This window comes from Alligator mississippiensis, chromosome 1, assembly GCF_030867095.1.
Source record: "Alligator mississippiensis isolate rAllMis1 chromosome 1, rAllMis1, whole genome shotgun sequence".
NCBI lineage: Eukaryota > Metazoa > Chordata > Crocodylia > Alligatoridae > Alligator > Alligator mississippiensis.
Genome location: NC_081824.1, coordinates 437,209,965 through 437,236,294, shown reverse-complemented (window position 1 = coordinate 437,236,294; position 26,330 = coordinate 437,209,965). Strand labels below are relative to the sequence as shown.

General features: G+C 42.9%; 1 protein-coding gene across 1 annotated transcript in view; it reads right to left on the bottom strand.

Annotated features, from left to right (window-relative positions):
* SLC35F2 (solute carrier family 35 member F2) overlaps window positions 1-26,330 on the bottom strand; it is a 65,154-nt gene that overhangs the window by 34,574 nt on the left and 4,250 nt on the right. Inside the window, exons 2-8 of the mRNA XM_019482009.2 lie at window positions 20,038-20,213; window positions 17,434-17,561; window positions 8,686-8,845; window positions 8,459-8,521; window positions 6,888-7,044; window positions 5,971-6,023; window positions 4,695-4,849 (exon numbers count right to left, since the gene is read on the bottom strand). Of these exons, the coding sequence (XP_019337554.1) occupies window positions 4,695-4,849; window positions 5,971-6,023; window positions 6,888-7,044; window positions 8,459-8,521; window positions 8,686-8,845; window positions 17,434-17,561; window positions 20,038-20,213 (892 nt within the window). The remainder of the gene's footprint in view (window positions 1-4,694; window positions 4,850-5,970; window positions 6,024-6,887; window positions 7,045-8,458; window positions 8,522-8,685; window positions 8,846-17,433; window positions 17,562-20,037; window positions 20,214-26,330) is intronic.

Sequence of the window (26,330 nt, the reverse complement as noted above, 5' to 3'; positions counted from 1 at the left end):
GCCAGTCCCTGCTGCCCCATGCTGTGCGGGTGGGCTCTGCCAGGGGGCCCGTGACCCCGACAGCAGCTGCTACTACCGGTGAGTGTGGGGCTTTTTTTTTGCTTTTTTTTCCCCGGGAGGCTGGGGCAGGGTGAAGCAGCCATCAGGGGTCTGGGGGTGCAAGTGAGGGATGGAACTGGGTGAGGCAGCCATTGTGGGGGGCTGCAGAAGCCAGCAGGGGATGGAGCCGGGCAGGGCAGCAATCTGGGGTATTAGGGAAGCAAGTGGGGATGGGGCATGTGGGCCCTGCAGGGGGGGCTGGTAGCCCCTGCGGGGGCCATGTGGGGCCTGCTGGGGGAGCTGTAGCCCTTATGCAGGGCTGTGGCCCCTGTGGGAGGGGCTGTAGCCCTTTGGGAGGGGCAGTCTATGAGCTGTGTGAGGGGGCTGCACCCTGCAGTGGGTAGCGGACTCACCCCTCCTGAGCAGCACCTCCCCCCCTGGTGCCCCCACGATCCACCCACACCTACCCATGGCCCCCCACATCCCTCTTCCCCTCCCCCTTCTACAAACCCCACATCCCCCCAGTACACACCCTGCATGCCCAGCTGCCAGACAGGATGAGACTTGCTGGCAGGAGCTGTGGCTGCAGGGGCAGCTGTCCCCACATCCCGGTTAGTGAAGGGGTCAGGGGAAGCTCTAACTGCTCTGTGGTAAGAAAACCAAAGGCAAACAGCAAAACATATAGGTTTTTAGAATTCATTTTATTATGATGATAGAGACACTGGTAGGCTTCCAAATTTAACACTACAGATACATCAATAAAACATTGCCCAACTGATTGCTCTCTCTCTCTCTCTCTCTGTGTGTGTATATATATATATATATATATATATATATATATATACATACACACACACACACACACACACACACACACAGAGTGATCTTTTGTTTTAATTGTGGAGGAACATGGATTTCGGGGTATTTTACAGAGTGACTTTGGGATTTTTTGATCAGGGATTTTTTATTTTTTCAATAGGTAACGCCAGAATTCCTGCTAGGGAGGCCAGTGCCAGGACCCAGGCATAGGAGCCTGCTCAAAGCTGACAACTTGGACCCAGCTGGAGGTGACTGACCTGCTGGCCAATTGGGGCCAGGAAGACATGCTTTGACAGTTCAAAGCAGGCCACCACACTGGGAACATCTTCCAGGTGATAGCTGCCCAGATGGCCAGGCAGGGAGCACACATGGCAGTAGTGCCACACAAAGGCCAACTCTGCAGCCACAGCCCACTGACAGCTGGCCCAAAAGGGCAGATGCCTTTACTGGCTGTGCAGTCCCCACCTGGGTCTGGCAGGCATGCAGTCTTGGGGCCACATGCTGTTGCAGGTGGCAGCAGCCCCCACTGCCAGACTGCTGCAGTGCGTAGAGGGTGCAGGGAACTCTCAGGGCTGCTGCAGCAATCCAGCTGGCTCAAAGGGTAGTGTCCACAGGTACCAACTGGCTGGGCCCCAGAAGCTCCTGCGAGTGAGTAGCCCTGAGCTACTTGCCAGGGCAGCTTATTGTACTGATGGGGCCAGGACAGGGCAGCTTTTTACACTGCTGGGGCCAGCACATAAATATAACAGTGGTTTATATTTATTCAAAAAATGAGCTCCTCCTCCTGCCAGCATCTATAGGCTTTTTTCCTGTTTAGTTTTTTTAATTCTATCCCCTTGGCCATTGTTTACATACAAATCGCACCCATTTTAATTCCTACAGGAATTACTTTTAGTTAAATCTGAGCAATGTGTAAAAAAAATAAAATAAAACAAAGCAAAAAAAAAAAAAAAAAAGCTTCATTCAATACCAAGCTTAAATGTTACAATCCGTGTGATGGGTAAAGGGGTAACTCCACCTAGTGTTTATTCTTGCAATAGGTTCCTTCCTAAGACCTTACACAGCAAAATACTTGCGGAAAATCTTTGGAGCTAATATGTTGCCTACTCAATCTCTGGAGTCCATAGGGTAAGGAGGACAGAGTTGCTTTTTCTTGGCCACATTTATTATCTGATTTTACTTGTCTTCTTGAGCTCAATGCTAGATCTATGAATGTACGATAAGCAATGGTCCAAGAGCTGAAGATGTATTTTGAAAGGTTTGCTCTGGTTCTGATTCTGCAAAAGCCAACAATCCTAAATCCCTCTGACCCCAAAGGCAGCCATGGGCTTGCAGCATCTCACAGAGACAAGAACAAAAACAAGGATTCCCCTCCAGAAACCCTTATGTAATGCGCTTGTTCCAAGGACCAAGATGGCAAAGATGAACAAAACTATCACTGACTAGAGGTCACAGCCAAGAACCACTCTAGTTAACAGAAATCAGCAGAGTTCTTTGGAGTACTTATGCCTTACATCTAAGACTAAAAGCCAGATCTGCAAACTAATATAATCTGAAATAGCCTCTGAGGAGCCTAATACAAGCTATCGTTTGGTGACAGGGAAAATCTTCCCTTTTTGAAGAAGAGTCAAAAGCAGCACTTCTTTTTATGGTTTCTTTCTGGTCCAATATATCTTTCCAATATGAAACATCTTTTTTGGCGTCTTTGTGCTGCAGTAGTACAGGAAGAATGCTCCTTTCAAATGTCTTCTCTAAAATAGCACTGCAAAAATCCCCAGCCTATAGTTTTCTTGTTATCTCATGCATTCCTTGATAACTACAGCTGTAGCACTGGTATCACTCTAGTCTTTTGCTATCTCCCTTTCACTCTTCGTACTAATTAATGGCAGCTCTTTGCTTATAGAGTTGTCCATCTCCAGACAGACTGAATCCCTTGATCACTTGATCATTCGTGGTGATCCCCTTTCTCCCATGAAACACCTGGCTGTTTCAAACACCTCTCCATCTTGCTCTGTTAATATTCAATGAATAAATTTGATTTCATTGATCAATTACACTGATTTTCAACAAGGAATCCTACTATTTCCGTCACTTTCCACTGTGACCATGAGTGACTGGTGCCACCTTAGTCGGGGGGAAGGGAGGGAAGAGGATTCCCTCAGAGCCAATCTTGCTGACCGGGGGGGGGGGGGGGTGAAGAGAAGCGGTTCCCCCTCTGCGGCCAATCTTGCTGACCAGAATGGGGGGTCCCCACCACAGCCAATTTTGCTGACTGGAGGGGGGGTCCCCACTACGGTCAATCTCACCAATGCTTCCCGGCTGGTGCTCCCACCTGCCCCCCCCCCCCCGCCAGGGGGTGCACCGGCACTTTCAGGGGGTGCACAGGCACCCCTTACGCATAGTTACTGACTGTGACCTTCAGTTAACTCTCATTTTCCAACATGCCTGAAATTCTGTTCTAAGTTGATTCCAATGTGTTCTCAAATTCAGCATTCTTTTTATTATTTTTTAGATCAGAAAAGTACCAGATGTATAAAAAAAGAAATGTAAGAAACCCTGCAGTAGGTATATATGGGGTACTCCCAAACTCCCAATAGTTAGGGGTTGTTTACACTATGAAGCATGGAAGTTTTGTATATATCCCTACCAATAGCTTACTTATTTCTCAGTATTTACTGTTAGATGCAGACATGTCTAATTCCTACTTGAATTAAGCTCTGAACTGTTTGGCTCTAAGGCATACAATTGATAGGTGACTCAGAAACTGCTGCTGTAACTGAACTACTCGTTACAGCAGAAACATTTTCAGACTTGTCCATTTGTTTTTTTAATGGAAACCCAAGTAGTCTGGGCAAGTGCAAATTTTGGACTTCAAACTCATGCAGAAAGTCTATTGGTAAGAATCTCTTCAAAAGGAAACTATTTATTCTACAGCTCCAAAATAAATGGCTCTTCGGTTTCAGATACTAATTTGACATAAACGCTTTTTGCCATGCATACTGCTGGAGGGGTGGGGGGGGGACGATCTTGGTTAGCAATAAAGGTAAGCCTCTTAAGCAAAGTTCAAAGCCTCTCAGTAAGCTGTTCCAGCCACTGAATACTCATTTGAGTAATGATGCATAGCAAGCCAGGTTCCCACAAATGACTGTGGATCAGTTAGAGACAAGTCTTTTTTAGCATAGATGCGTGGCTAAAACACAAAAGAAACAAGCCTAACAGGAGCAGTGAAACTGCATGCTTTCTTCAAGAATACACAGCAGAAACACGTGTCTGTTTGCTTCAGCTTCTTGAATTCTATGCAGAGACATAATTGAATGTACTAGATTCTCCTCTCAGAAATGTATTTAATAACTGATTACATCTGCAGTAGAAAATATTTACCCTTAGATATCAGCCCAATCCACAGCCTCACACCTGGACATCCCTTGCCCCCAACCCTTGCAGGAAGTTTGAATGTGAGCTCCTTCTCTGGTTAAGCTAAAACAGAACACCCACAAGCTGAGGGGCTCAAAATATGAATTAGTATCAGCAGTCTGTGACTAGGAGCCCTTGCTAATATATTTATTGTTTCTTACTTTGATTACCACTTCTTCTATGAAGCATGAAATAGATTTGAAATGACTACCTCCATCATGGTATAGTATTATGCAGTTAATTAAACTCAAGTTTTTCTGATTAGCTCACTCTGTCAGAGATAAATGGATGATACAATCAACACATATTCACAAGGATAAGCAAGCCATTAGGAGTTAAGATGGTTACGCTTTATTTATAGCTTATTTATAGTTTCAGAGTGAAGCTTAACTGAAACCATGAATGAAATTAGCATTGCTTACCTTGTAGCAAAACAGGAAGAGTCCAAAGAAAAGACTGTAGAGATCAGCTGTCAAGATGCCCAGGTTGACTGAAGTGGCACTGGTCACTTTAATCACTACTGGCATGAAGCTGTACAGCCCAAACATACACAGGGCAAAAGCCATGAAGAGCAACGCTGTGAAAAAAGAGGACAGTTTACACTAAGGGCACTGAATAATGAGCAAAAAAACCCTGATTTTCTTTAGAGAGTTAAAAACTGCATACATGTTATCAAAAGAAGTAAGCTCCTAAACAGAGTCGTAACACAAGTAATTAAAAAAAATGCATTACAAGTAACAAAAAAATCCCTTATATGCAACTCACTTGTATGGCAAAAACAAAAAAGGTAAGTAACATAAGTCTTCTACAGAGACAAATGCTGAATAATGAATGAAGTATGAAGGGGGGAACACTTTTATTACCAATATCACAAAGAGGAGGAAGAAGGGCTGGAGTATCATAGATCTGGAAAAGGAATAATTTTGTTCATTCATGCAAATCTAGCACATTAATTTTTTAGAGTTCACCAGAGAGACTTTTTGAATAAGCATTTCCATTGAATTAATAATAGTTCACACAACAAGATCAATCTCACCAAAGTTCTTTTTGGAAAACAATTGAAAAAAGTTCCAATAACAGTGAACAGACCTGAACAAAATATTTTGATTTTTAATTTTGAAGTTCTAATTAGAAAGTTTATGTATTAGGGGTAAAATTAAATTGAAACATTTGCATTTTCTTTTAGAATTGTCCTTCATATTATTCAAATTTTTCAACTTTTACTTCCACTAATTCAGAATGAAGCCAAATTTCAGAATCTTGAGTCCAAGCAAAACTGAATTTCTTTCCTCCACACAGCTCCAGTTAATATTCCCTCTTTGCTCAGAGGCAACTCCAGCACCTGTATATGTGCTAGCTAAAAAATACAATGATCAAATTAACAGTGATGTTGGCAGAATAAGGAAAATGTTAGAAAGGAACCCAAATTGTAACATCTCTCCTGAGTGTCCCTCTAAAACTAAGACAATTCACTCCCATGGACCTTTTGGGCCTTTGGATCTTGAGGTCCAATACCTGTGGTAGTCCTACACTGGCTTTACACAAAACACAGGGGTTTTTTAAACACTGAGTAAATATTTTCTATTTTATGCCAGCAAATTAAATAAAGTAAAAAGAAGATACCACAGCTCTATATCCAACTGATTATTAGTTCTTCCAGGTTTTTTTAAAACACACATAACTTTAATGTGCACATACCAATCTTCCAGTTCCACTGAATTCTAGCTATGTCCCTGTATTCCACAATGGCTCTAAATAAAAAAAAAAAAAGAAGAAGAAAGAAGAATAGTGAAAAATGTTGCATTGTTTTCAAAGTATAATAAAACAGAAGATTTAGCTACCAGCATCTAAAATATTTTTTTTATTTTATAAGTTTTTTCTAAAGTATTTATTAAGCACTAGTTACTATGCTATCTCACAAAAGGAGGAAAGAAGGCACAACAGAAAAAAACTGCTCTTGACTTCTTTGATTCAAGCTGCTATTTGACATACCATCTAAGAAAATGATTAACTATAATGGTGACAGATGTGGAACATACAATTAATCAGTAGGCCCAAGTGTGCATAGTCTTTTACTCCAACTTATTTACTTGCTACTGCAAGTATATAACTTCATTTTTAATTCAGCCTTAATAATGCATATAGGAAATGCCTTATTTTTCATCTACCCTTTCCTCTTAAGAAAATTTTAGTCATTTTACAAAATCATGGAAACCACTTCTGCCAATAATTAACTCCTGCTGGTTTCCAGTGGGAAAGCTTTTAAAGAAACACAATCCTGTAAACAGTTCTTAGTCCCATGACCATTCCCATGAAAGTCAAAAGAACAATTTAGAAAAGTAAAGACTACATTTATTAAAGTTTGTAGGATTGTGCTTCAAGAAAATTGTGCGCTATAAAAAAGCATTTGTGCTAGAGACAGTACATGTAAAAGGAAATAAAATGCATGCTGCTCATTCCTGAAAGAAAACCCAAATACACAGGGTCCTGAAGTGGTTAAATATAAAGTAAATCCTGACTTAATTACAAAGCAATACTACCATTATATGGAAGACAAGAAATCATTCTGTAGTGTGTTCTTAATTAGAGTTTAAGTAAATATATTAGATCCTTACAGCTGTAGAGCGCTGATAATGGTCCCAAACAAGCCCACCATTCCTAGAAACTCCACTCTGCTCAGATTTTTCACAATGTACTCCTCACTCACATTAGAAATGGCATACAAAGAAGCACCAAGAAGAACTAAGACATCTCCAATCACCACGTTACTTCCTGTAAAAGAAATTAATCCACAGAAAGGGAAATTCTGTAAATACATTCAAGCTTTCTTTAAAAAACAAACAAAACAAGCTCATTTTCAACATTTCCATCAGTCTGACACCTTTCAGGAGAGGGGAAGAAGAAATATGTCTGTCCAGCTTATGATCAGACAGATCATATGTTGGTTGCAATGTGAAGAGTAATCATGCCAAAGGTTCCCGCCATTCCCGAGGGCCTAATGATCTTCTCGTTTTTATTTTGAAGTTTAAATCATGCTCTGAATTTACCATCCACGTTTAGTAAAGTCTATTTCTATTTACATCTGTTGGGTGTAGGCCCTGTGGGAACTCCAGGAGAATTCCAGGATGCAAAAGAATTCCATCCTTGACTCTACTTCTGCATTCCATTATTGACTCTACTTCTGCATTAAGGACCTGATTCAGCACCCTTGAAAGTCAATATATTGATTTCAGAAGAACCTGAATAAAGCTTCAAGTCTATGAAAGCTCTTAAGAGGGTGCTACAGATCTGAGGTATCATGCTTTATTGTAAAAACAAGCCTTTTATGCTGTACTAATGGGACCCCCCATAATATAGCAAGTCAGGCATCAGGTGAGTGCCCTTATAAAATTGCTCGATCACAGGAGCATTGTTGTCAACCCCTTGACTTAATTTAAACCTTCCTCCCGCTTGACAGTCCCTGGAAACTGGGATCTGAGGGAAGGAATGCTATATGGTATCTAAGATCTACCACCAAACAATGACTGAATGATGACCTTAAAAATCTCAGGAAAGAAGCACGGGCTTCACTTATGCCATTCAGGCTGCACAGCACTAATGCTGTGTTTTCGTTGCAAAAAAGACATCCTTACATTGAGATGGCTGCATTGCTTGTAGTAAAATACTACTGGAAAGGCACAGGTGTTTTTACCTGTGTATATCTGGTAGAGGTTGTCTCCCATCTCGTATTTATCTTGATAGATCTCCACTAAGATTTTCACTGACAGCTGATGCAGAAGCCAGTTAGGGACTTTCATAGTTTCTAGAAGTAGTAGAGCTGCTCTAATATATGTTTATTTGGGTACTGGCTCCAGTGCCTTCTTGCCACTAGTCACTCATTGCATTTTGGCCATGTCTTCACTTTTCCTGGCATCACCCCTGGAGTAGTTTCTGGGCCACACAGAAATTCTCCAGTACAAGCAGCATCCCCATCAGCAAAGATCCGCCAGTTTTCTGGCCCCTTCTCATCAGTAGAGTGGTGAAAAAGACTGGCAGGACTTAACTAACTCAGTCTCTTAAGTCAGCAGAAATCAGCCAGGTCTGCAAGCAAACATATATTGCCACCCCACCAATGCCAATGCAAACATTATCTTTAAGGAACAAGGGGCCAGTGCATGCCAACAAAGGAACCAAGAAGGAGCATTACGTTTTGCAGGACAAGAAGTACAGGTAGAAGAGCATCCTGTGACTTCAACATCACGTCGGGAGTCTGAAAAGACAGAAGTTCTATAGTTTGGAAGGGTGTAAACCTCAAAACCTGACCCTGAAATAAACTAAATCTATTCATCAGGAGTTTCCTCCTCTTTTCTCTCTCTCCTTTGAAAATGAGAATGCCATGGGAATTGTTATTCCACATTTGACCCAGTTCCTTACCTTCACCCTCCTGCCTCCCAGCTAATATGTCTGCTCCGACCATAGTTCCTACACCCAGAAGACAAACAGCAACAGCAATAAAATGGATCAGTCTGTATCTTGCACGAAGAATGAACCAGGACAAAGCCATCAACACAGGGATCCCAAAACAGTCCAGTAGCTGTGTGATCAGAGAAACAGGTTAATTAGAAGCCTGTCAGAAATCTTGACTTTAAAACACAAGGCAAACAGACTGAGCTTTACTCTTCCCCCAGTACAGATCATGGGTAAACCTAGTTAAGTGACAGGGAAATCAGCTACACTTCACCAAACCCATTTTGTGAGAAAACCAGGTTGGAGCACTACTACTGAGTGTCACATCTCTCTTGCTCTGTTTCTCACATTTGGAAACATCAGACCATGTACATTTGAAGTGCTGCAGCCCATAACCATGTCTCCTGCAAAACCACTTTAAAATCATGCCAGGGAGCATTATAGGGGGTTTCTTGGCATTGTGGCTCCACTCTCCCCACCATGATGCTCAGTCAGGGAGAGAGCGGGGCAGGCAGCCTGTGAGAGTTCACCAGTCTCCCAATGACAAACTCCAAGAGCCACACAAGAAATTATTCTCTCTAGCCCTGGGACTGCTTGCATGCCCATCAAGCTCCACAGATTGCCACAGAAGACTGAGCATAAAGGACAATGCTCAGGGGCTGTCCATGCTGCTCTCCTCTTCTTTCCCTTGTGGGAGAGTGAAGCACTGTGGGATACTGGAGAACCAAGTAACCCTTCATCACACACAGGGGTTATCCGCATGTGGGATACGCACCTCTCAACCGGAAGAATCAGAACTTTAGAGATGTCACTGCTGAAGCCAAGTTGCTTCCTGCTTTCCTAATAAAGGGTTTTCCTTGGATTTGATTTTTCCCTTTCATTTTGCTTTTGCCTCTATAAATTGCTAAATCTGGTAACAGCCATATGAGTCTCTTTTTGTCTGGAATTAGAATTGAGCTATATTCTGATTTCTATTATACCACCATGTAAAGCTGGAGTAAATCTATCAGAACATGAAGTTAGTCCAGCTTTTCATCAAAACACATAACACCGGGATTTGACCCTGAATTTTTAAGATGGAAAAATGATGTTTAGGTGAAATGAGTGAAAGGAAAGATGCAGAATGGGTATGTGTGTGTGTGTGTTGGGGGGGGAGGGGGGAAGGGATACTTCTTCTTCAGCCTGTTTCCAAAATCCCTAATTTCCTCCAAAAAACATGTACTGTACAATGAAGTAATACATTCTCAGTCCAACAGTACACTTTAAAATGAAAATCTGGTTGAAGCATAAAACAAATTTAATTCACTACAAAAATTAAATAGCTCAATGAACACTGAATCAATTGTACCCATTTTTTATATTGAATTCACCAAAGCAAAACAGAAAAAAGCTCTCACTTTCTGAATTTACCAGAAATTGAGCTAGTCTGCCTCAACCGGCAGCCATAGAACCATACAGAGCAAGAAACTACAGCAGGATTCAGCGCTCTCACATATTCTACATGCACTGCTTCAAAATACCAAAACCAGCTTCAGCTAAAACATGCATATCAGAGTCATTACTCAGAATTGCAACTAATGAAACTGTGTGTATGCAGCAAGAGCGGGGAAGCTCTCGGTCCTCTGGTCACCCTTAATGGTCAATATTCCCTTTCGCCTGTAAGATGTCTGATTTTCATTATAACCCCATGTTTCCACTTGTTTATAGCTATGCAGAGCATTCCAGCTAAAGTCTTAGTAGGACGGCATAATGAAAAATGAAACACAAGTTCAAATCTTAATTGTGCTTCATAAATCACACCCTCGTAATCCTTCTGGCTTGGTTCCCTGGACTGTCACCAGCTTATCTAATTTGAGCAGATCACAAATGTATAAGGACTTAACTAGGCTGTGTTAAAAGCAATTAATACTATGTGTTCTAATATACGATGCCACACATTCCAACACAGCATCTGCTGTACTGGAAAAATCTCACCCTATGAGCTCATATCTAGCCTAATGGCCATTTCTAGCCCCTTTCCTTCTTTATAGCCTGAAAACATTTTTTTAGTTTCTGGCACCACATAAAACTAAAAGTCTTATTAATCTGCCTGAAGAGGAGAGCACATTATTTAAATTTCACAGCTCTGCTTCTCCATTGTCTGTAATTAAGGGTAGTTATGAGTATATTTTCTACATTGCATATGGTAGTCGCTGCAGGAGGAGCTCCAGAGAAGACCCTCTACATTAGGAGTGGGCAAAATACGGCCCGGATCCAGCCTGCCAACTAACTGGATCTGACCCATGGCTTCCCCCGCAGCACTCCACATGGGGCCAAGCCCCACCTGCTCCCACCAGGGCAGCCCACGCCATGCTCTAGCTCATGCCTGCTGGCCCAGAACCCAACCAGCATGTGCAGCTTGCAGCGGGGCTGTTCCTGGTGTGGATGCAGCTGCCTGTGTACTGCTGTGCTTCACTCATCTGCAGCAGCAGCTCTTCCTCCCATTCCTGTCCCTGCTGCGCTGCTCTGGGCGGATGGCCACACCTCTAGGGCAGGGCATGCAGGGAGTGGATCGGCCTCACCCGACCATCCTGCTCCCAAACACTGGTCCCCGCCCCCAAAGTCCTATAAGGAGTTTTGGTGAGCTGCTGCAGGGGATGGGGGGAGCAGGAGGGTGCTGACCCAGCCCACAACTCATCAAAACTCCCTACATGGTCAGGGTAGCTTGTCATATTTTATGCTTTAAAGTTCTACCTGTTTATAGAGTGGTGAAATATAGTATTGTTTAAAGGTTTCTTTTGTATTTAGCTTAAAGTTCTGTATAGCCTCATTGTTATCTGAACTTAACATTTTGTTGGTGTTTGCAATATCAACTGGCCTTGTTTCTTGCAAGCAGCTTATGGCCTTAAGTTTGCTCGCATGATGGTTCTTTCCTTTTTCTATCGCTGTGAGTTTTTCTAATACAACATAGTAATAGTTTTGTTACTAGCTCAAATTAACTGAACTTGGCACTAACCAGCTAAATCAGAGGGATGAAATGATGGGATATATTAATGAAAGGTGATAAAGACCAATTGACAATGCTTAAAAAAGGACACCGAAAACAGGCCAAATTAAGAAGTATGCTCGTAATGGGTCTGTTGAACAAAGGAATATGCTGACGGGATAAAATATGGACAATATGCTGACTGCAGAGAAACCAATCCGAAAGCAAGGCGTCATCAAAGAAGTCAAGTTAAAGAAAAGCATAAAAGAGGGTAGCAAGAAAGTTGTGTCATCATCATCATCATCATTTTCATCATGAATCGAGCTTTCAACACCTGTCTGGATCACCCAGCCAATGACATACCCTTTGCTTCAGGAACTGAGTGGCCATCTTTTCTGTCAAGCAATGTAACATCTGCGATTGGGTGAGATCATTGTACTACGTGTTTTTCTCTCTCTGAATATAGAAACTGATAAGATAATACTTGTTGTACTAATAAAGTTAGACTTTGATTTTAGGACACTTGAGTTGTCTGTGTTCGTATTTCACATTCCATTTAAGGATTAATTGTGCTTCAACGATCCCTAAGCAGTATCTGGTGGACAGTTGTGCGAACACACTGGTCCCCAACCGCCCAAAGTCCTATAAGGAGTTTTGGTGAGTTGCTGCAGGGGATGTGGGGGGAGCAGGAGGGTGCTGACCCAGCCCACAGCAGCTCATCAAAACTCCCCGTATAGTCCTTGTGCCCAAACAATTGCCCACCCCTGCTCTACATCACAATTTCCGCATTGCTTACGTCTTGGAAACAAGCTGTGACAGCCCAGTATTAGTTTTAACATACTTCTCCTTCATCTCCAGCCAGTGTTGCTAGCACGCTGGGGAGGTAAACCCAGGGCTTTGTCTATTTTCTGCCCCATCACTGGAGCAATCTACACCCCATTCCTGCTCAACTCCAATGACTATGTGATGATTCAGAAGCCCTACACAGGCTTAGAGGGAACAGTGCCTTTTGTTACTCTCCTCTACAGTAATATGGCGATCACACCAGAGACCTAAGATGCTCACCGTGTACAATCACAGGGTTGGAAGGAACCTCAACGGTCATCTAATCCAAATCACTGCACAAATGCAGAATTTGTTCTTCTAGAACCATCCTGGACAAATGCTTAAGCAAATTCCTGGATTCTAGATTAATCAAAATGAACAATTCTAGATTCTATGAATGCAGAAGTTAAGTGATTCACAAAAAATTTTTAAAATTGTTTCTCCTCTTTGTTTGTCTTTACAATGGATGGAGTCTGAGAGGTTTTTAGAGGTGCAAGTGACCATCCAAAATAACATAAGCTAGAGAATGTCAGTGTTTCCACTTCTAGCTCAATAATCTGTGGCTAAACTACAGCAGCTTTTTATGAGACAGACAGTCATGATTTAAAGACTGGGTGAAGGAGAATTTCCTTTGGTAATCTGCCCCAGGAGTTAACTGCCCTCACTTAAGGCAATTTTTAGTTTCTACTTTGAATTTTTCTAACTTCAGTTTCTAGTCAATGGATTTTGTTATGCATTTGTCTGCTAAACTGCATAGTCTGCAGCTATAAGACATCTCCTTCTGCATAGGAAAGAATAAAAGGGGCAAAGCAGCTAGAGTCTAGTAGTGAACCTATGTCATTCACATCAGTGGGATTACTTACAAGAGTAATGAACAGTTTCTCTGATGCTCCTGAAAGTAGATTAGTAACATTGGGTGTTGTTGCAAATAAAACCTCAGGAAACTCTTTTGCTGTTCAGTCCTACCCTCCCTTTCTACAGGAATGAAAACAATGACTTCCACTGGATCTGCTTGATGTACTGAATTTGGTCAGTTTGGGCTATACTGTATATGCTGGCTTTTCAATTATAATAATTTACAACCCTCAGAAACCTATTTAATAAATAGAAGTTTTAATAAATAGTTGATTATTATAGATTAGATTGTTAGAGATCACAATAAGCCAACAGGTTGTTCATAACCATATATAAAATGCTATCAGCTGATTTATTTAAACATGTAGAACAGATGCTATTTATGTCTGTAACATGCTGATAACCTAATTATTCATAAACCATTTATAATGAACCATGATAGTAAGTAAGCAAAACTTTCAATATTATTTATATTATGCTGTGAAGTACCTGGTTAAGCTACATTTCAGTGGTCGCCTCAGTTAGGTCATGTTTTGAGATTAAAGTGTACTCTTGTTAAAAATATAGAATTCCTACAGCATAGAATGGACTCTAAAAGCAAATATATATATATATATATCTGTAGTCTAAAGACCTTTTTTTCTTTATTTACAGGGAAATGGCAGTTTCCATCTCAATGTTATGCTGTAAAATCTAAAAACACTTCCTTTCTTACAGTGCAAACATCTGCTATCTAAAGGAAAATGTCCTCTACTTTTTGTTTGTTAAAAATAAATGGAAGTTTCCCACTGAGTGGAAGTCTCCTGCTGGAAAGAGTCTGAGGATGATCTAAAGTTCCATTGATCCAGAATTTTTACAGTGACTGCACTTCCTTTAATTTTAAGTACTGTTCAATAGTGGCAGATAGCCACAGCCTTACACTGGCCAAGTACAGAAACTGATGACCAGAAGTCTATTTTGTCCAGTATTCTGACATGGCCCAATACCAAATGCTTTTTAGGTAAATGCAAGAAACCTTGCAATAGGCAGACACACCAAACTCACAGTTGTTGTACTAACCCTTCAACTGTTGCACAGTTGTGGCAACCCATATATCAGTATGTGGGTTGCCACAAAATGGTTTAACAAAATCACCTGGGTGTGAGCTGGAGGCTACACTGCAGGAGATGCTTTTGCACCAGCAGTGAAATGGACCAGATGAGTTACTGTATCTCTTCAGCCTCTAATTTCTATATGGGGAAACATGGGAATACGTTTATTACTTCTGCCAGTTTGGATTGATGGTCCTAGCTCATTGTGCTGTAAAGCACGTGGTCAAATAATATGGGTTTCAATTATCAGCTCAGCTAAGTTATGTCATAAGATTAAAACATGTAATTGTTCAACCTATTCCTTTGACATTAACCATAAGTAAATTAAAGGCCAAACAATCCATAATTCCTGAAAGTGAAGTGAAAATTTCACAATGAAAATATACAGAGTATATAGTATTGGACTTTAATGAGAAAACTGTATCTCTGCAGTTCTCCAAAGAGACCATGTAACCTAGAAGATGCAGCTAGCCCTGCCTACTAATGAGGCACAGGAGAAAGGCATCAGGCCACTGGGCAGATCCCCAGCTGGAAACATTAAAAGGGGCAAGCTGAAAGAGAGTAAGGGTGCAGAAGGAGCATGTGGAAGCTTTAATAGCCTGAAAGGAGAATAGTATAGGTGTGATTTACAGCCTGAAGAAGGAGGCTATTTTATTTATTAAACCTGAAGGGAAAGGCCAAGTTTTTTGTTTGTTTGGCCTTTGCTGAGGAAGGCTCAGAATAAATTATCTGTTTGGGACTTTGGCAAGACGTATAACTGTGACTCATGCAAAACCAACTGGTGGGGTCACTACCAGCTCACAGGCCCTCAGAACCATGGGGACTGCAACTCTTCTAAATATTTCTTCTTTTTACTTTGACTCTGTAAAGCACTGATATAGTAACACTCCTTGTTCACTACTAGCTTAAGTAGCTCTCTTGGGAAGCTCATTCCTAAAAGCAAATCCTAAAGAGCATATTATTTACTATTTATTGAAATAAAAGGAGCCAAGACTTGTGCAGTCTATTACTAACACAGAAATAAACAGGAAAAGGATCTTCTTTCTAGTCCAGTAATGCATTATCATGCCAATAGAAGTATAGTGGTTGCTACTGGTGGCCATCACTCCAAGCATCTGGCGGATAGGACACAGGAAAAGGGGCAATGTGTTGCATCTCTTTAAAAAAGACAAAGAAGAGGACCCAGGGAACTAGTCTAGTTAACCTCACCTCAATACCTGGGAAGTTATTGGCACATATCCTAAGGAAAGCCATTTGTAAGCATCTGGAGGAAGAAAGACCGATTGCAAGCAGCCAGCACAGTCACATGGGAAAGGGCGGGATGCTGCTGTGGGCTGGGGCTGGGGCTCTTCCCAGCAGGGGCTTGGCCAGGCTTCACTCTGGACGGGCGGCAGCGAGGCTGGGAGGGAGCTACAGGAGGGGCTTCAGCCACTCCAAAATTTACCACAGCTCCCCGCCACCCTGATAGCCTCCTCCCAGCACTGCCACCACTTGCCCCCAGTGCAGCCCAGCCCAGCCCCACCAGGAACAACCTGATGCCAGCTCCAGCCCACAGCTGCAGCCCGCCCCCCGTGCACAGATCCAGGGACACATGAATCTTGGGGTGGCTGCAGCCCCTCCCATAGCCCCCTCCCAGCACTGCTGCCGCCTGGTCAGAGCACAGCCCGGCCCAGCCCCTCATGCCCTCCTGGGGGTGCATGCAGCAGCAGGAGCTAGGGCACAGTGCAGGACAAAGCTGCAGCTCATCGGGGGGGTAGGAGGGGGTGGCTCTCACTGCTGCACACACCCTGGGAGGGCACAGGGGCATGTGCCCCCAGATCTGCGCTGGGCAGGGTGGAATGCCACCGCCAGCTGGGGCTGCACTTGGCTCTTCCTGGTGGGGGCTGGGCTGAGCTGCATGCGGCGCGGACAGCAGTGGCACTGGGAAGGATTATGGGGGGCTGCAGCCACCCTAAAATTTGCTATTGCCCACCCAAACTCCCCTCCCAGCACCGGCACCATTCACCCCGAGCGCAGTGTGGCCCAGTCCCCACTGGGAACCCAGTGCTAGCCCCAGCCCACAGTGGCAGCCTATCCTCACCTGCAGAGATCTGAGGGCACATGCCCCCCCATGCCCTCTCAGGGGTACATGTAGCTGCAGAAGCCACCCCCCTTGTGGCTCAGTCCTGCACACCATCCCAGCTGGGCAGCAGCAGCCACAGCCCCACTCCCTCCCCCACCGCTGGGCCAATCCACCCTCACCCCATATGTAGATCCAGGGGCACATGCCCCCGTGCCCTCCCAGGGTGCGTACACTGGTGGGAGCCACCACCCCCTCCCCGTGCCCCCGGATGAGCTGCTTGCAGCTCCTTCCCGCACTCTTCCCCGGCTGTGCAGTCCCAGCCCCACACCCTCCCTCACCATGGGGGCCTCGATTTGCACCCCCCCAAAACAAGAGCTGGAACTTTGAGAGAGAAGGGGTACACTTGTTAAAAAAGGTTTAAAACCCATGCTCTATGACACTGTTTCATCTCTTCATCAAAGTATGGCTTGATCTGGAAGATCAGAGCTGAAAGCCAGGGCTCTGCTTCCACCCTATAGCAACCTCCCACCTTATACTAGCCAATGCTGGCTGGCCTGCTGAGGTGAGCCTTACAAGGGCTTTGCCACTGTGGGCCTTGCCATTGTTCCCAGAGTTTCTTCTTTGGTGTAGTGGAGAAAGTTAAGTGGTTGTTAGCAAACTCTTAAAAACACTTTATATCAAAATAATTAGAGTTACACTCAGGACACTTGGCAGTGGATAAAAGGAGCAACTTTTCAGTGCTTCCTGAAACTATTATTTATGAAGCAGTATGTCCTACCCCCTAAACTGCAAAGAGGACTCTCATTGAAAAGATTTTCCATTTGTAAAGTTTCCCTGTCCATGCTATGGAATAGGGTCTCAGAAATTGATTCACATCTATTTTAAAATCATCAGGCAGAAATAAAAATATTCCTTACCTGAACACTTGTTAGGGTTGTGTATTGGTAAGCCTTTACAATCATATAATTCGCTTCAACATCAGCTAATCCCAACAAAATATATTTCCACCATCTCCTCTTCAGAATCTGTAGAAAGCTTTCATTGTCTAGAGAGAAATTTTCAATGTACAATATACTGGTTTTAAAATGAATAATACTTTTTCAGAGCTGCTGCATTTTAAAGGTATATCTCATCTTAATGTTTTTCATTGCCCTCTCACAACAAAGCTATCACAATAACAGAAAGCAGCCTGTAGACAGGCAGTAAATACTATTAAAAGCACAGAAATAGTCCATGTGAAAAAAACCTGACAAGATTAGGATTGTGAGGATTAGAGGAGGTGAATAAGAAGATATAACAGGGATATTAAGTAGCATTGGTAGCAATCCTTTTCTGCATACCTTATTCTCCCCCCTGCCCTTATAATATGAAAATTAAGTGACATCCAATGAAACTGAAAGGGAGTAGATAAAATGAAATGCTCCTTTAAACAATGTGCATTTAACCTGTGCAGTTCATTTCTACAAAATATACTTCAGAGAAGGAACTGAGCAACACTTTAAGAAGCCTGATCATTTATATGGATAACAAAAAAATCCATAGGTTAAAATATTATTTTTCCAGACCATAAACTCTCTTCAGGGACTGAGCCAGCATCCACCTGCCAAAGATTAGACAGAAGCTTTTTCTTGAAGATCTCTTTTCCATAATTGTCCAATATGGCGTTACTTGAAACCAATTCAGAAGCTTCCAGTAACAGCCACTGTCAGATACGTCAGACATATCAAAATGTTGCCTCAACAGCAGGATGGGTTAGGGGGTCATGATTTCTTTTGCTGATGCAGCTAAAAACAGTAAAAGCCCTAGAGTGCAAGCACAGTTATAATGGTGTAAACATACTTATTTCAGCAAAGCTAATGCAACTGAGAGGAACTAGATTAAGCTATAACAGTATAAACACTTCTAACACCACAATGGTTTAGTTGAGTTGCTTTTATTATACTGGCAAATATCTACTAGTATAGACTACTTCACGGAGGGAAAACTTCGTCTCACTGAAGTCAGGAGCAAAACTATTATTCTCAGGTATATTGAGGATGTTTTAAACCAGTTGTGACTATATTGGCATAATATGACTCTCTGATTTAGGGAGCCATCTCAGCCAATGGAAAACTGGTAAAACAGCTCTACTCCAGCCAGGAAGCTGATTCTAGGCGTTATATATTAACATTTACTTGGTGTTAGTTTATTGTAAAAGAACAGCACTATAGATATTTCCTGTTCCTCAGGGCACTAGGAGGTATGCAATATTATCAGCTCCAAGTATTCACAAACCAGGAGTTAGCCTCCAAAAGACTATGAGATATATTTTTTTAAAAATGGCTATTAAATATTTCTTTTTTTTTTTTACCTTCTGCATTTCTAAATCTTAAATTGTATTCAAATCATTCAAGCTTTTAGTCCTGAAACATGAGCTAGAAGCTCAATCTTTTAATGGATGCTAGGATTCTCATTTAATCTACGGCTTCCAAGAAAGGAGGTGCAAGCATGGAAGAAGGGACAGGTGGGAACAGACAACTCTTTTTGCAGAACTTGCAAAACAATGGCAAAAGCTGACAACATTAGAAATGGAAAGCAGAATTTAAAGCTTCACACACACACTTTCAAATAATCTGGGAGAACTCTCTAAGGTTTGTTCTCCTGGTAGAGACACTTATTCAAATCTCCATATACAGACATTCAAATGCTGAGGCCCTGAAGAGTGCAGAGCTTGTAACTCTGACACTATGCAGTGGGGGAGGTGAGGAAACCTGTGCGCACACCTCAGCATGCTCTGCAGGCTTCCTTAGATGGCAGCAGTGCATAGTGCAGCCCTGATTGCCTAACCCAGACTGCCCATGTTCAGCCTGTGTTTCCCTAAAACACAAAGTGGGGATTGTGAAGGGGGCATACATGTCCTGCTCCCTGCTGAAGCAGCAGTGAGTCCAGCAAGTGACATACTGTGTCCCTGGGGAAGAGCAGGGGAGGCTGAAGGACTAGGTGAAGCTACCACAATTTGTACATACATTCACTCTCTCAGGAGAAACTCTCTCGGGAATAATTTACCCAGCTGTCCACAGGTTATTTTTCTCCTGGAGAAGCCATTTTTACTCTGGGAGAAAAAAAACAAAGATTTGTACACTGATGTTTTCTCATGGAAGAGCATTGACTCTCCCATGAGAAACTGAATATCTGTATGAGGCCTAAGTCAGAACAGCCCCAAGGCTGCTTTAAACCTGCACAAGGGGCTAGGCTTAAGTAATGGGAAGTGCAAAGGTAGCCTAAAACTGCCTTTGCCTACTATTCCTTCTACTCTCTATATGATGCCCAAATATAGGAACAGACTGGAAATGGGGTCTATAAACTTCAGTGGGGCTCTGCATGGATCAAGAGGGTCTGTTTGTACAGATCTGAATCTTAGATCAGGGCCAAATGTTGACAGCTTATCATTATGCTGTATGTTATACAACAAAGCACTATTAAAACAAATTATAAAATTACAATGAAATAACACCACTTGAACAAGCAATGTTTTTACATACCAGTCCTAAGTGCCAACATCGTTGTATAAACTAGAAGAAGCAAACAATAGTTGGTAAAGCTTTGGAGCATTGGAGTGTTGACTTCGTACTGTTCTGCTAAATACTGGCTTGTCACAGCAGTCCCACAGATAAATAAGGAAAGCATCTGACCCAAGGCGACAGTTTTCAAAATCTGCCTGTAAATATAAAAGCAAATGTAATTAATTTTAGAATTAAATCAACCACCAATTTTAAAATATCGCCTTTTTACAGAAAAGAAAGGCTATATCTTAACATGGTATCTAGTCACTCTTCTACTCCCTTCCACTGGTTCCTCAACCCAAATATGCTATTACCACTTAATGGTGTCCCTCCTATTGATAGGAGAAAACCATTTTGTCTCTTGTAGAAGTGTTGCCTTGTTTACACTGGAATCGTATTTTAACTTCACAGTGGTCTTGAAACCTGCTCAGTAAAAACTCAGTAAAAAAAAGCTCAGGGCAATCTGAGCTAACTAAAATAGTTTAGACTTTATCAATGAATAGTTTTAAACTGAGGTGTTTTCAAAACTGGTCTAAGCATTTTTTCAGTATAACTCATTGTTCTAACACCCTGAGGCTGTTATATTCCTTGCTCTGTACTGGTTTTGTGTGTGCACTTAGGTTTATGTCACATGTTACACTTAGCATGCATGGAATCAATGAGAAATGATGCATGTATGAAATACAAGAATTCACACATTCAAGCAGTAAAACATGTGTTAAGTGTGCTCATACCATACCAAAATTATGACTTTTTGTGCAAAGACTATCTCCAGTTTATATTAAGTAACACCTGTTCAGCTATCGGACTGCTCCACGGAGATAATATGAGCAAATTGTGGTCCTCACCCAGCCATGACATCAAGCTAGGGACCCCTATGCTGTACCAAGTCTCCAGGTTGGATTAGGAAACCAATGTCAGAAAGAAGGATTCTGGATATTTCCTTGTCAGGTTCTTCCAGGAACAAGTTGCAAGCTGGGGGCCCACAGCCCTAGAAGGTTCCAGGGCTGGGACCAATTAGCTAATTGTTGGTGTCAGTCTGAGCCCCAGCACTGCACCAACAAACAGTGAGCCATGATGTTTAGCGATCATAGTAAGCATTACCATACAATTACTCAGACCACATTCTAACTTTAGTACCGCACAACACAAACTGTGTGTCCAGCGTGCCAATGCCCATAGTCTAGTCAATTTAAACATTTCTGTAATTCCATTTCCACTTCATTAAAATGGTTTTAATACATACCTACCTCTGGCAGCTTGAGGTCAGTGGGTGGGCAGATGCATGGCTGTGACTAACTTGTAAGCACCTATTAATTGCTGGGTAAGGGAAAACCACTATTTCTGTGGTCACCCAAGACCACAGAATGGCTGTCAGTTCCGTGTTCAGTCAATGTGAATTTTGTTCCTGGCCCAGATGCAGGCACTCTACCCACCTGAGCAACAAGCACTGCCAGAGCAACTACCTCCCACAGTGGGGAAGCGGGGGTGGGGGGAGAAGAGATGGGAACACATGACTGAGGTGCTGTGCAGTATGGGATGCCGGAGGACTGACCAGACACTAGTCATGGAAAGCTTGTTAGTATCCCTATACAACATTGAACTGGTTCAAAATAATACCTGATTATCATGGTACACTTTTAAAATGTTCCAGGAAACCTAAACCAAGGGTGTTCAGCCCCCGATCCACAGGGCAGATCCACTCCATGATAACTGGCCACAGTTATCCAAAAATTCAGCGACAAGAGGAGTGGTGGCAGCTAACTGTTGTTTCCCTAATGTCGAATTTCTGGACCTGCGAAAAGCCCCACAGACTGGATACCATGGCCCTGGGAGCTAGATGTGGCCAAGTGGGGCGGCACAGAGCCCAATCCAGCCTGCAGACCAGATTCAGCCTCACCCCACTTATCCAGCCAACAGGGCCAAAAGATTAAGCAACACTGCCTTAAACCATTCTAAACTGATTTGTACATCTAGACACTTGTGGTTTACACTGCATTTAAAGACTTCTATAAAACTGCTTAAGTATAGGATGTGTTCATACCCAGAAATAACAATCATTATCACTGATTGGGATCCTTCAGTTATTTTCCATTGGACTCTGCTGCAGCAGCAATAGGTAGAATAAATGCTCTCTGTCCAAACAGCACCTCCACTCTAAATATTCTTCTATGCCTACCCTGCAGCTAAACTCTGAAAGGGCTCTAGCTGATTTCCTCCACTTATTGCAAAGGAGTTTTGAGTATACTCCTAAACCAATAAACTAATAAGCAAATATCACTATAAAACTTGTTATCAATTTGTAGTTGATGGACTGATTGTACAGGGACATGTCTATGTTAGAACAGAACAAAGCAAGGCAATTCAGCCCCAAAAACATAATTATTATGATTTTTTTTCAGAAGTTAAAGTGTCAAATTTAGGAAATTTGACCTACAGGCTGGCTACTCAGCAGACTGGAAATGTCTTGTCTAGCTGACAAGGTATAAATAACGGAGCTTCACTGCTAATGTAAATAAAGTTATTTTCTGCACTGCCTTAAGCATGGGTCTGTGAGAGCTGACTTAGAATAGCTGGGGAGAGGTTTTGTTTTGTTTTCCATTTTTGTTTTGCTTGTTTAGGGGTTTTCCCTTTCCCTGGAGTTTCACCCACTTCTACCAACTAAGGATCTGGCCTTGCACCTTCTTAAAAATAGAAGCAAAATGTAAACCAGTGCAATGTTATCTGCAGTGGCTAATCCACAGTATTAGCTCTGTGATGATAAACTATTGTTGGTGATTTAAATGTTGACCTTTGGCAGGAGTTTGTGCAGATTGATTTCCACCCCTATACTTTAATCCCGCGATTCTCAACCTTTTTCCTACCGGGACCCATTTGCAAAGGTTCATAGCCTGTCCTGACCCACACCCCCCGGCCCTTCTGGTGCATGTCCCACAGTCCCAGCCCCTGCCCCACATTCCCAACTTGCAACCCCCTGATCCCCCAGCCCTGTCAGAGGGGCCCCCCAGCTGCTCCCGTCCCTCAAGCTGGAGCACAGTGTGGCTATAGCAGCTCTGGCTCATACAGGTGGCAGCGGAGCAAGTCGAGCCCTGGCATGGGCTGAAGGGAGGAGGAGGTGGGGCTACAGCACCACAGCAGGGCGCCTGGTCACAGTCCCTTCCACCCCATGAGCAGCATATCCCAGCCACCCCACCTCCATGAGCACCCAGCCCTGCCTCACGGCTCTCCCCTGCACCCATCCCTCAACACTTTGCCCTTCTGCACTCTCAGCACTTTCCTGGGATCAGCATTTGTCAACCCGTGTGTGGCTCACGACACTCTGAAATCTTCTTGCCACCCGCTTTTGGGTCATGACTCACAGGCTGAGAAACGCTGCTTAATCTACTACAGGGGTGGTCAACCTGTGGCAGGTGGCAGATCAGGGAGGGGACAGGGAACACAGCAGCAGATAGGACAGGAAGTAGAAAGAAGAGCAAAAGATTGTGTAGAGAAGGGGGTCAGAGTAGCATTTGGGGAGACCGTGGGACTAATTTGTGGTACACCTGCCAAACTGTCTGGCCCCCACTGATGTACTGTGAGCAGATCTCACTTCAGAGCTGCATGCTGGTGTAGGCAAAGTGCCAAGCACAACCAAACACACACACACATGCACTGCTGCTGCATTTTAGTGACAGCAAGCATCTGACTCCTTCTGAATACATACAGCTAGGCCATGGTATACCCCAGTTGCTATGTAATCCCATCCAATGGGTTGTCACAGGGATGGCATCAGAGGTATTTACCTGTTTCATGAACAGAGCTCTTTGTAATAATAAAAGGGACTCCATTTGAACTACAACTTCCAACTGTATTTGAAGTGCCATGTGCCCAGTGCTGCTGCTTGCAGCCACAAGGTGCATCATGCACACCCTGATGTGTTGTGCAATCCCCCAAGGACTTGGAGTTTCCCAGATAAGTTTCCTCACTTCACTCTCCAAATTATCCCTACTACAATTCTTGTTCCATCCTTCAGGCTATTACAGCTTAAGCTAGCTAGTACCACACTGTTATTCCCTCCTATTGAAGGAAGACCAAGCCACCTTCTGATTGATTTAGCTGCACAACTTTCATTTAGAAAGAAGTCTACCACAAAAGCCCTTTCAGCTCTATGTTTTTAAAACTGTGTTTAATGGAAAGCCATTTCCCCACGCACAATCCCCATTTTTGTTCGTTTTGCTTTGACTAACCCGATGATCTCAAAAGGTCCCTTCCAGCCCTAACCTTCTGTGAATCTGTGACTAGGCAGAAGCCCTGGAATGTGCAGTAACACCACAAGGTCTTGGGGTTTTACTCACTTATCCTCACACAACCTTGCAAAAATCCTACTTGTTCTAATATTTCTGGTATGTGTGAATTTTCTTCATAAACATAAAGGTAAGGGTGAGAGAGGAAATCTTGTGCCTGGGCTGGAAAGTGTTCCCGGCCTCCTTGTAAGGCTGTATTAAGACCAAAATTTAATAGCAAAACCAGTGCTGTAAAACACATTTCAGGAAGGACGATGAGATTTCACTGCTGGAGAAATGAATATAAAACACAACCCTATGAAATCTGAGAGAGGGCACCCTTCTGCAATCTCCACCTTTCCCAGTTCTGCCAACACCATGATTGGTTTGGTCAAAGCTCCCTAGCCAAACTCTAGAGAAGGCACTAAGTCTCTACACAATCATTCTGGTTGCTCCAGCTATATCTGCCTATACTTGTAAACAGAATGTATTGCATCAGCTGCTCCTGAAAGATCTGGGTGTAATTTATTTTACAACTTCACAACTCCTAATACTTCTGCTCTCAAGGAGGTCTAAGGTACAAAGATTTCTCCTGCACTTTCTCTGCCAGCCCTTCACACGCTAAGCTTTCTCCTGCTGCTGTGGAAGACCAGACATGAAGGAGTCCCAAGCAAGATTCTAGACAGAAGCTCTGCAGTGAACCTGAGGGAGAACACAGCTTTAGGGATAATGCTGTCTCCCATCATCTGGAAAAGTTCTTCACCATTTGCAGGAAGGGATTCTTTACCACCATCCCAACAAGAAGAAAACCTGCAATGCATTCAACAGGCTGAATTCACTCATCATGTGCCAGCAATTGCTAGGTAAGGGGCACATAATCAGGAAGTCTGCCCAGGCAGAGTTGGGTTGTAATAGTGCAAGGCAATTTCCATCTCTACCCTAAAGGAGCCAGCAACAGAGCATCGGTAGGTCATAGAATGGGTAGTGCTGTCTGGCTGGCATGTGAACATAAATAACTAGGCTGCCTACCTATACACTGAAGTGACATATTCTCCACTCAACTCTGACATCAGGTCTCCTACAGATCCAGCAGAGTTTAAAGCTACCTTCTGGTAGAAACTTCTCTCCCTTGGAATGAATTTTGCAGTGTTTCCCAACCCGTGTGCCACAGCACAAAAGCATGCTGTCAGAAATTAACAGGTGTGCCGCAGAATTTTGCCATGGCAATGAGCTACAGTAGGTATGAAGATGGGGAATGCCTTAACTGGTGTGCTGCGGAAAAAAATTATTAATGTAAGTGTGCCTTGGGCTGGAAAAGGTTGGGAAACACTGGGATAGTGAAGATGGCACACCCATGAAACCTCCATATTGCAAACTAAGTCACTTTCCTGTCTGGCAAGTTTTAAAGTATGTTTTGCCAATACACATGAGAAGCAGATTCACCTTTGCCTAGCTATTGTATCCTTCCCTTCACCACAACCGGGGATTTAAAGCTCAATACCTCTGCAAACGTAGGTGTTAGTATGCAAGAGACAAGGATTTCTTAAGGTGATATTCATTGGACCAACTATGTAGTTGGTCCACTCTTGTAAACACTGCTGGAAAGTATAAGACCTGTAACTGAACAGTCCTGTTTTAAGACTGTACACTATACCCAAATTTTCAAAGAAGGATAACAGATGTGCTTTCAAATAGGTGTGCCTATATGCAGGCAAGCTTAGACATACAAATACTCCTTAAGCAATGTACAGCTTCATGCAAACACAAGTATCTAAACATGAAGTTTCATTGAGATCCAATAGTAACAATGTAAAAGTGACTGCTCAGCCATGATTCCACACATCGAATCTTATTGAGATCACTGGAGTTTTCCACTGGAGTCTTGGTTCTTCAGTACTTACATTAGGAATAAAGTACTGATGTCTGATGAAAATAATTTGCTGTTTAATCAGAAACAATAGTGTTTTGCAGCATAGTGGTTTATCAATAAAAGCCATGTGTTAAAAGATG